The sequence below is a fragment of the Sitophilus oryzae genome, unplaced genomic scaffold, assembly GCF_002938485.1.
Source record: "Sitophilus oryzae breed Bouriz unplaced genomic scaffold, Soryzae_2.0 scaffold_807_pilon_pilon, whole genome shotgun sequence".
NCBI classification, from domain to species: Eukaryota; Metazoa; Arthropoda; class Insecta; order Coleoptera; family Curculionidae; genus Sitophilus; species Sitophilus oryzae.
Genome location: NW_022147425.1, coordinates 477407 through 489600, shown reverse-complemented (window position 1 = coordinate 489600; position 12194 = coordinate 477407). Strand labels below are relative to the sequence as shown.

The following is a 12194-nucleotide window of genomic DNA, read 5'->3' as shown; positions in this document are numbered from 1 at the left end:
GCAGATTTCTGAAATATAATATATATTTCCTTCGGCCACACACCCGCTTTAACCGACCGCAGAGAGCGACCCGAAAGTACAGCGTAATAGACTCTTAAGTTCATTTACATTTTTTATTTTCTTTTTGTACATGGTTTGATTTTTTTTTATTTGTTCTTGGTAGATTTTTTGTACTATAATTTAAGAGAAAAAAAAGAAAAATTTATGCTAACAATTTTATAAGACATGTTATTATAAATTAAGATGTAAATCATCTAGAAAATATTCAAAGAGAATATTTAAAATACCTTTCTCAACCGTTTCTAACAGAATTTAATTTTATTTAAAAATAAACATTTGTTTTTCTTGTCATAAAAATTATTATTTTATATTGCTAATAAATATATTTTTCTACAAACGTCAGTAAAAATGTAATTTTTGACGCATGCTGTCAGTGCCTAAAATGTGACATTATGTCACTGATGGTAAAAGTCATTTACTTTTAGCACTGGTAATAAAAGTCACGTGATTTACTTTTAACACTGAAGCGATAAAATTACCCTAGCAACCATAAACTTCATAATTAATTTGATTTCAGAATACATATTATGAATTATTTATTAACGTAAAAAGTAATAATACCTTGATATATACGAGCATAAACTTGTTTTTAGAAAAAATAGTGTATGATATGTGTGCTAAAAGTGATTTTATTTTGTTCGAAGGGATGGGACACTCCGCCTTCGGCATCGTGACCCAAGCTTCCCTTCTCAGAAAATAAAATACCACTTTTAGCACTTATAAATAACTATTTTAAAACAATGCCTAATGATTCGCAGAAATTTTTAATAAAGTTTTTTGAAATCTACCGAAAGTTTTACTGGTCTACGCACACACATATTAAGAGATGAATCCGCCACAGAAGTATAGTCAATATTTATGCTTAGAGTACCTACTAAACTTGTCAAAATCTCTTGTCTTTGTTTAGAGAATATTAAATTAATTAGGTACCATAAAAAAGTACTTAATGGCCGGATGTGTTAAGTAGACAAAATTTGTAAATATTTAAAAGGAAGGAAAAACTCTTCACTTAGATTTATAATTATGTATGTACAGGGTGTCCCACTAAGAATAGCTCTCGGCTGTATCTCGGAAAGTATTAGCCGTAGGGCCTGCGGAAAAAAAAATATTTATAACTAAAGAGGCTATGAGCAATTGCTGGGAATTATTTTCAGGTTTGTAGAACAACCGCTAGGGGGCGCTAAACGGAGTTTTTACACAATTTTGCCTAGATAAGGTGTACTATAAGTAATAGCTTCATATCAAAACGATATAATGAACAATTATACCAGCATTTCAACAGTTCAGAATCACAATCATTTGGCAAGTTTTCACAGTGAAATAACTTGGTTATGATCAACTTTTATTTTAAAAATGGCAAAGAGAAAATATGTTTCTTTTGGCCAGATCTACCACTCCTTAAAATACTTGCATTTATATCTGGGACACCCTGTATTTAGATATTATTTTCTGCTTACTGAGTTGACTAAATAATATTTAACCATTTCCAGCATAAAAGAGGTAAAATATTTGCTAGTTTTAATTAATTCCAAATTAACTGTAGTCGTGGTAGCTATTGCAGGTTGAAAAAGTTTAATATTAGTGAAAATTAATTAATATCGCTTGGGAAAAAATATGGGGCGAATCTGTGTCATTGACTAAAAGTATAATTATGTTTAACTTAAATAAATATTTACATGTGGTAATGCCGCTATTCGCAAAATGTAGATTCGATGTATTTACAAAATTCGAAATATAGAAAATTAATACGTGAATTAAAAATTATAATTTCGTAGATGTTAATAGTATACGAAAAATATATTGTATATATATAAAAAAAAATTTAAATCTTGAAAACCACTGGATCTTTTCTGGGGTTTCCTTGTTGTAAATTTAATCTACTACCTTTATAAAAAAATTCAAATTAAAAAAAAATCGTGAAAAAAACCTAATATACGTGGTTCTGGGGTCGAAATACAGGGTGTCCCGGGCTGAGCGTGTATTAGAAGTTTTTAGAGAACCACAATATCTAGATAGGAAATTTTTTGTACATCATTGTTTTACAACGAGATCTATTCATTAAAAATATTTTCATTATGACGGCACTCCTGAAAATACCGGAAGTTGTTAACAACTTTCCTATTTTAAATGGGTGCTCCCATTTTTTATTACATATTTAAATTCTCTGTAAAATTTTATGAATTTTGATATTACACACTCTTAGATTTATATATTATGATTTATATTATTATTTAACATTAACCGTTTCTGAACAAAAAATATTTAAAATTTTTGGACGAAAAAAACTGCCCGTCAAAAATATGTGTATCGTCTAAACGTCAAATTTGGTGATTACCACAGCCACTGTGCCATAAGGAGAAAACGCTATCTATTTCAAAAATCACTTTTTTTGTTTCACTAGTGAAAAGACTTTGCAATTCGTTACTTTTTGATTATACATGTTCCTATACCTAAAATAAATCGTTCTTAAGTAATTTAAGATTTAGTTTGAAAACGTATACCTATTTTTCTTGATTTTATCTAGCTTCCTTTGACAAGTGTCAAATAGCAAGACAATTAATTTCTATCTGTCAGAAAACGAATTATTTGAATCTCCTATATTATGAATACTGCTGCCTTAAGAGTTTAAAAAGTGAATTTATAAAAATATATCTCGTTTTTTCGCTCTATAGTGATATCTAATAGTTGATATTATGAATTATTAATAATACAGTACAGTTATTAATAATTAAACAGTGCAAAGTTGGCTTGGAAATGATGTTGGATGACATACTGCTTTTTGAACATAGTGTCACAATATGACATGGCCAGATCTATTGTTTTACATCACTTGACGTTTAAAGTCATAGCGCAGAATATCTAGCTATAGGCTACTCAAGAAAAATATATGCTTTAAAACTAAATCTTAAATAACCTAAAAACGATTTATTTTAGATATATAGGAACATGTATAATTAAAAAGTAACGAATTGCAAAGCTTTTTCACTAGTGAAATAAAAAAAGTGGGTTTCCATTTGAAAAAAAATATTTATGATAATTTTTTAATCGCTCAATTCCATGACAGCTGCGGCCATTATTATATGACATTCGAACAATTTAATTTTGTTAATTTGTTTTCTTTAATGTCTTTTCTTTATGGTACAGTGGCTGTGATAATCACTAAATTTGACGTTTAGGCTATACCGATATTTTTGACAGGCAGTTTTTTTTCGTCCAAATATTTTAAATATTTTATTTTTCTCAGAAACGGTTAATTTTAGGTATAGAGTGTTTAATATCAAAATTCATAAAATTTTCACATGATATAATACATACATACTTAAATTCTAAGAATTTAAGTATGTAATAGAAAATGGGGGCACCCATTTAAAATAAGAAAGTTGCTGTCAGCTGCCGGTATTTCCGGAAGTGCCGCCATTTTAAAAATATTTTTAATAAATAGATCTCGTTCTAATGCTAATGTGCAAATAATCCCTGATCTAGATATTGTAGTTCTCTAGAAACTTCAATGCACGCTCAGCATGGGACATCCTGTATACTACTCCTAAAATATTTGAATTTATTTAAAACTCACCTTGTATAATAAATGCGGAATTAAATAGACGAACTATTACTACATTTTATAACCATATAATTAGATTTGCTTTAAACTGCACACTAAATTTAATCTAAAATATATCATACCTAGTAAATCCGCAGCGGTGGCCATATTTCTACTTTGGGGTTTAATTACATAATTTGCATTATTAGTTTCTCAGTTATTAACAACGGTGTAGTATTAATTCATCACATTAACATATTAATTCATCACATTATTATACTGCATTAATAAAATTAGCAATGCACTGAAAACTAAACCACACATACACCAAATCTGTACGAATATTACGGCCATAATCCCGCGATATTTCACAAAAATTACTTACGACAATTTAAAACGGTGTAAAATCGAAATCTCTATGGTAGCTGATATTTCGGAGTGACAAAACTAGGCAACTGAAACATTAAATTGCATAAAAATCTCGCGGGCCCGCAAAAAACGATTGCAATGCAAAATCAATGGTGCAAATAACCGTCTCTTAAGAAACGAGTCTATTATAAATAGTCTGCATTAAGTTGGAGCAGGCAGAGAATCGGTGGTTCCTGTGAGATCGACTCAACGATGAAGGTGTTCGTCCTCTGTTTAGGGGTCCTTTTCGTCGCCGCCCTAGGCTGGGCCAAAGATGAACAAGAGACCCTTTCCGACCTGGAAGTAGCCGCTACCAACCTCGAGCCCGAAGATCTAGCTGTTGCTGCTTCGCATCACGGTCACGGCAGCTCGCATGAAGAGGGCGGCGGCCATAAGCATCACGCTCACCACCACTCCGGTCACGGCCATAAAGGTGATAAGGGATATAAGCATCACCATCACCACGACAAAGGTCACCATGGGAAACACGGCAAGCATCATTCTTCCGGGCATCACGCTTCAAAAGGTGGTCATCATCACTCTCATCATGGAGGCGGGGGTCACCACTCGTCCCATCACGAACACGGTCATCATCACAAAGGGGGCAAGCACGGTGAGAAGAAGGGGCATAAGAAGGGACAGAAGACTCACGGACACCATCTTAAGAAGCACAAGGATGAATACCACAAACATCACAAATTCTACGATGCGGCTCATAAAGACGGACACCACAGCAAACACGGGCATCATCACGGACATCATGGATCTCATTCTGGACACCACAAGAAGGGAGGTCACCACCATAGCGGGCATCATCATGATCACCACGGAAAGAAAGGACATGGAGGTAAAGGACACCATTCGCACCACCACCACGGACACAAAGGACATGGAGGTCACGAATCTCATCACCATCATCATTCCGACCATGGAAAGAAGGGAGGACATCACGAAGGAAAACATTGGGGTTTCGCTCATAAACACCACTAAGAAACGGATAGTGGGGTACATTGTTGATATTTTTGTTATGTTTTTTGTTGTTGAGTTTGAATCTGTAATAAAAATAAATTGAAAATATGTATTTGATTTTATTGGTGAACTAAGTTAAAAAAAATATTAATACTGCCGTCGGAAGTTAAAAAGTTGGCAAGTGACAAAATGGCAAAACATTTTCGTTGTTGTCCTTCACTAATAAAAATATATGTGTACGTTATTTTTTTTTGTTCGGCACTATTTGGAAATACCGTATTTAGTTATTTATATGTCTTTTTGTGCAATAATTGTTTAAAAATTTGTTTAAAAAAATGGTTAATTCTTTCTTGCTTCAACTTTTGCAATGATGCCAGTAAGAAGTTGAAGTTAAAAGGCGGCAAGTGACAAGAATCTGTTCAAATGCCGCCTTTTAACTACAAAGCTTTTGAAGTGCCGCTATTTAGATACAAGCAAAATATATGTTAATTTTTTAATTCAAAAAACGTTAAGTTTTAAGTAGCATCTTATTACTAAAAATGCAAGTTATTTTTTAAATTAATAGTTAATTTGCAAGTTTCAAGTATTATTTATTATTATGTTCATATTTATATCCTACAAGCAATAATTATAGATTTAACCACTACAGGGTGATGCACTATGGATCATATTGTTATGATCACAGTTTACATCCTAGAAGCAATATTAATTTATGGTTTAACTAGTACATGGTGGTCCATTGTGGATCGACTAACTAGAGGAATGTTTTTTTGTTGTTTTACTTACAGATAAACCTTCAATGACTGAAGAAATACCCGTTTCTGCTCTAAATACAATAAATAATGTATTCATTATCAAGTAAAAAGAAACATATGAATCAGTATAATATTCAACAATATAATAATAGTACACTTACATAAATTTACTTTTAAGTACAGATGTTTTAAGTACTGAATATCTGTACAGGGTGTCCCGTTTTGGTTCAAATCATACGGTATCTTGGTTATTAGTATAAAGATAGGGGGATGTTGTTTGCACAAATCTGTCCCACTTTTTTTGTCAAACGAAAGATGCTGTAAATACATCGTAGGCAGGTAAATCGGCACCCAAGGCCAGAAATGCGGACTCTAGTATTGCCGTCGAAAAAAAATTAAAACCATTGGTAGGTTTATGAAAATAACTGTTATATTTATCTTGAAACCCAATAGCCACACTACCTATTTCATAAAAAAATCATTTCCATGCCACCAATAAAGAAAATTTAATCAACAATTTAAACTCAGTTTTTTCTAAATTGTCCGACCAATGGCATAATCACCTTATGTCCAATGAACTTATTTCCACTCCAAAAAGACGTAATAGTCCTATGTCCACGGAATATTGAGACACCCTGTATAGTACGATAGGAAATAATGGGTTTAATACCTGTTTAATATGTACACAATAAAAATACGTCATAAAATTATCATTCGTACTTAAAACATGTGACGCAATTTTTCATAATGTTGTGAATTATCGCGCAAAAGCCAAGCTTTAGATAATTTTCATGGTTTACGATTGCTATTCGTATACAGCAAGTGAGGTAAACAAAGACAGCAATATAATGACTCATCATTATCGAGCCATTCAATCCTTCTTGATGAACGGGACGTTGCCATGTCCTCCATAAAGTAGTAATATATGAACTAAATAAATTAGTAATTATTTGCAATTATTATGTTCGCCATTATGTTTGCAATCTTTTACTTTATACCAACTCATATTTTTGCTTAATGACAATAGCATTTTTTAATAAATATCTGTCCCTTAGAAGTATACTATGTCCAAAATTGGCATTTTTGAGATATACCGGGTGCTTCTCAAAAGTGGCTCACCCCCTATAACTTTTTTATTTTTTCAGATAAAAAAACGAGATTTAGTATGTTAGTATATGACATAAATTAGGATTGATTGATGTATTCAATTGTTTTTTGCCACTTTCTGTTTCACCGGAAATTACTGCAACTTTTGATTTTTAAATGGAACCCTCGCTATTTTTTTACTTTATTCAATAGAAAATGGCATTCTGAATAGAATGACATATATATGTTCACTTTTGACATTCGCGCTTAATAAAAAATCGTATTTTAAAATTCAATCAAGAGTACCATGGCTATGTTAGAGACACTAATTGTTAATCAAGGTCCCTTGGAAAAATAGATTTAATCGTCTAATGTTTTTAGTGTATTGTCCTGGCCAGTTAGAAAATGCCGAAATCGTATTTTTAATCATTTCTCATTTTTTTTCAAATGGAACGAGGGTGGCTCATTAGCAAATTTGGAAAAAGCATTTTTTTACGAATAATTTGGTTCCACACCTTGGTATTTCGAGTCAAATTTTCGTTACGAACCGCAAGTTATTAATTCAAATAAACCATATGCGGAAATGTCAAAAGTTGACATATGATATGTCATCTATTGAGAGTGTTATTTTCTATCCAATAAAGTAAAAAAAAAACACCGAGGGTGCCATTTAAAAACCAAAAGTTGTAGTCATTTCCAGTGAAACAGGAAGTGACCGAAAACAATTGAGTACGTCAATCAATCCTAATTTACTAGTATGTCATATACCTACATACCAAATCTCGTTTTTTTAACTGAATAAATAAAAAACGTTATAGGGGTGAGCCACTTTTGAGACGCACCCGGTATACATCATGTTAATAATAGGGACTTAATATAAGTTGAGCTTCATACCGTATGATCGAAAAAAAAACGGCGTCCAGTTGGCTTGGAAACAAACATCGATGATATTCCCCATATAATTTTACATATCTGCAGATCTTTTATTTTACATCTGACAGCGATCTTCATTTCATATAGCCATCGCTGACGCCGCTTTTTTTTCGATCATATTGTATAAGTCAAGTACACGTTTTTTTTTTCTAATATACAAATTATGTTAAGCTACTCAAAAAATTTATGTATAATTTATTTAAAAAGTTCAAAATAAATTGTTCATATATCAAATATTACAATCACAGGTTTAAAAATAACCGAGTAATTAGGAAATAACTTGAAAAAAGAATTTTATTTACATTTTTCTGGAAACTATGCTTTGTGACTAACATAGTTTGCTTCTGGGGTACAAATATGCATATTGAGAACTTTGCAAATTATAAAAAAAAACTAACTTCTTATAAATTTCGTATTTATTTTCGATACGTATGGCAACATCGCTTAAACAACTAGGATTCATATAAATAAAACAAGCATTTTCACTTTAGTCGGTTAGCGTCTGGTGGGTCTGGTGTGCGTTGTTTCTGTTATAAATCCCGTTCAGCGCAAAAATATGAAGTTCGGCAAGCATAGAGGTCACGGGGGTCACGGACGCCACGGTATGCACCATTCGAAAATGTGGGCACCATTTCTTAGCTTCGACGGTCACCATAAAGGGCACCATCACTTCGGAAAGCACCATCCTCTCGATACTTTACGTCATCATGGCCGTCACGGTCCTAAGAGAGATCACCATCACAAACACGGACTCCCTTGGGCAAGGAACTTCGGTACGAATTTCGTTGATTTTATTTTGCACGAAGAAGAACATACCCGGGAAAGAAATCCAGCCACTACTGAAAATAACCAACAAACATCAACAACACCTGGCGAATCTGTTCCCCATGGAGAACCTACAGCGCAAGAACCAGGGCCATCGACCAGCTGTAATAAAGGAAAATCAGGAGAAGCAGCATGTAAGACTTGTCGTTTTGAGAGAAAGAAATGGGCAGGACCAAAATCTCATAGATTTAGTAAAAGATACTTGAGGGAGACAGGTAATGGTACCATTTGTGTTGATATTGATTTCAATGTCAGATTTATGGACAATCAACCTGCTACAGCTCAGTCACAGGCAGCGCCAGCGGAAGCAGCGGTAGACATCGACATCGAAGAGGTTCCTAATAAGTGAGTTATTGTGGCGGTGTGATAATTGAATAGTGATAATGATCTTTAGTTTTTAAATTTTTAGTATTGTTACTTTTAATTTTGTAAGGTATTATGTTTTTCGTACAATCATTATATTTTGTACTTATGTTATATTACATATTATAACTTGCATAAAATTTGTTTTGTGTTTTATTTTAACCTAATATTGTCTTAAATTATAAGAGTTTATATAAATTTTATGGTCAAATAAAAACTTGTTTAAAATAAATCTTGTATTTTATTTCATGCCAATATTTTTTTTACCTAACCTAACCAATATTTTAAAAAATTTTAAAAACTACATACAGGGTGAGTCTGAAATAAGTGCAAATATTTTCATGGTTGGCAGATCTCGATAAAAGGAACATATTTTCTCTTTACCATTTTTCAGATAAGTCTAAAATAACCGAGTAATTTTAATTTGAAAATTAAAAAAAACTGATTTTTTTTTGAAAAAATTTTGAGAGCCACTGGATTTTTTCTGTATTTGCATCCCTTTTAGTGCCGTAACCATGGAGTAAAGCCGTAACTATGGTAATATCAGAGATTAAGAAATTATACCGTGGGAAACTTTGCAGTGAACAGGCAGTTCTAAAAAGTTTCCGAAAAATATACAGGGAAATTTAAAAGAAAATGCACGATTTTCAACATCTTTTTTTAGCGAAAAAACCTCATAGACGTGTTCCTGGTGTGGAAATACAGGTAGAAATAGGGGTAGTATATTTCGATCTCAGAAACATATGTATATGAGTTTTTTTCGCAAAAAAATTGAAAATTTGATTTTTTTTTTAATTTTTATTTAAAAATATGGCAACATATTGGATTCAATTTACAAGGAAGGAAGCCTAGAAATTATCCAGTGGCTCTGAAATTTTTTTTTTGAAATTTTCAAATTAAAATATCTCGGTTATTTTGGACTTATTTGAAAAACGGCAAAGAAAAAATATGTTTTCTTTATCGAGATATACCAGCCCTGAAACTAATTATTGCACTTATTTAAGACTCGCCCTGTACAGTAGATACATTTAATAGTAAATATAACTTGATTTAAAAAAAATGTGTTTTATTTTAACCCAAAGATATTTGGCATTTCAAAAACTTTACAGAATTTTTCTATAAAAGTTATATTACCTAATGTATTTTACATTCCAGAGTAATTTTTTAATGAGTATGACTACCACACCCGCTATTTGTAACCCAGTGCTTAACTTGACCTAAATATGTAGATTATAATTATTTACTTTTGATTATAATTGAACAAATAAGAAAAATAATTTGTACTAATAATTAAGATTCTGGCATTATACAGAGTGAAATATTTAGAATTATTATTTATTTCTATACAGGGTGAGTCTTAAATAAGTGTAAACATTTTTAGGGGTAGTATATTTCGATCCGGAATCGATCCGGATTTTTTTAATTTTTAGTTAAAAACATAATATCTTCATAATATGGCAACATAGGCAGTAAATCAAATTTACAAGAAAGAAAACCCAGAAAAGAACCAGTGGTTCTCAAAATTTAGGCTTTTTAGACTTATTTGAAAAACGGTGAAAAGAAAATGTATTTCTTTTATCGGGATTTACCAGCCCTGAAAACATTTGCACTTATTTAAGACTCACCCTGTATAAGATAATAAAACAATGTTTTTGAGTATGATTTACCCATGTACCTATTTGAAGCACACATTACTAACTGCACAGCAAAATAAAACACAAAAATCCAATCTCCAACTCTAATAACTAACTGAAATAAATAAATAATACTTAGATTATTTCCTTCGATTATAAGACAAAAGGCAATGTGAAAATAATTTACAACAATACTTGATATTAAATAGTATTATACTGAGTGAAATAACTAAACTTTAATTTATTTCTATAAAAATTTTATTTCGCATAATACACACATAAATATCAATAGGTAATATACTTAAAATTAACAGACATTTTTTCAAAGATAACTGCCAAAGACAGTGTTATCCACAGGAACTCAAGCGTAAATAAGTTATTTAAATTGATCGTATCTTTGGTAATGCCAGCAGCCTTTTTAGTGTTTCTTTCCATGACTGTATCCGTATTCCTTCCCTCCAGAATGCCCACCTTTCTTTCCATAATCTGAGTGATGAGCATGGTGACTTTCGTGTCCCCCATGACCCTTGTGCCCTTTGTGATGCTCGTCGTGGTGTCCTTTCTCGGAGTGTCCTTTCTTGCCGTGGTGATCGGCGTGATATCCACTCTTATGAGATCCTCCCTTTTTATGGTGCCCTTCTTTACCACCGTGATGCCCGTGGTGTTCCCCGTGTTTACTGTGATGTCCACCTTTGTGATAATCGTCGTAGAATTTGTGGTCTTTGTGATATTCATCTTTATGCGATTTGTGATGATATCCGGTAGTTTTTTGTCCTTTCTTATGTCCCTTCTTTTCACCGAACTTTCCGGCCTTGTGATGCTTACCACCTTCGTGGTGTTCCTTGTGGTGGTGTCCTTCATCGTGATGATGTTTATGATGACCACCTTTTTCACCGTGATGATGAGCTTCGTGATGTTTCCCGTGTTTGCCATGGTGTCCTTTGTCGTGATGGTGATCGGATTTGTATCCCTTGTCGCCTTTTTCTCCGTGAGATGAATGGTGTTCAGCGTCGTGCTTGTGGCCACCTCCCTCTTCGTGATGACTCGAGTGGTGGCTTTTGTGACCGTGACCTGTGGCGGCAACTGACAGATCCACAGCACTGGGAGCAGCTACAGCTTCAGCAGGGGCCGTAGCGACCGCTAAAGGGGCGACTTCTCCTGTTGCAACCGGAGTTACTGCTGCTATTGGTTTTAATGCAGACTGTGCCGTTTGAACCGCATCATCTTCTTTTATCACACCAGCACTAACAAATGCGACCAGGGCACAAAGGCCTATGCTAATTGCGAAGATATTCATCATGGAGTACCGCAACTATACTGGCGGTTGGCGCTCGGTTATTTTGTATTTATATGGAGTTGATTCGTTAGGAATCTAAATAGACATTTTCCGCAAGATTGATTAACTAATTTTTATTCAGTTTTTTTCAGTCAGCTTTGATTGAAAAATGCGATGCAGTTTTTCGGATTTAAGAATTTTTGTTGTGGTCAGTTTGGATTTCATCCTTACATAACTGTCGCTTTCTCTATCATTGTAATAATATCTTTCAGGTTGATTGAACCCAATAATTCGATATAAGTAGGCCATTCTATCAATAACGTATTAGTCGCTGTTTAGTCACA

General features: G+C 32.9%; 2 protein-coding genes across 2 annotated transcripts; one reads left to right on the top strand and one right to left on the bottom strand.

The window, feature by feature from the left end:
• The first annotated feature begins 4062 nt into the window (after nucleotides 1-4062).
• Nucleotides 4063-5078, top strand: LOC115888713 (histidine-rich glycoprotein-like). The gene has a single exon (XM_030908511.1). The coding sequence runs from the start codon at nucleotides 4223-4225 to the stop codon at nucleotides 4997-4999; it is 777 nt and encodes a 258-aa protein (XP_030764371.1). The 5' UTR covers nucleotides 4063-4222; the 3' UTR covers nucleotides 5000-5078.
• A 5914-nt stretch (nucleotides 5079-10992) lies between these two features.
• LOC115888709 (histidine-rich glycoprotein-like) lies at nucleotides 10993-11871 on the bottom strand. The gene has a single exon (XM_030908507.1). It carries the CDS (start codon nucleotides 11869-11871, stop codon nucleotides 10993-10995), a length of 879 nt encoding a protein of 292 aa, XP_030764367.1.
• Nucleotides 11872-12194: the final 323 nt, after the last annotated feature.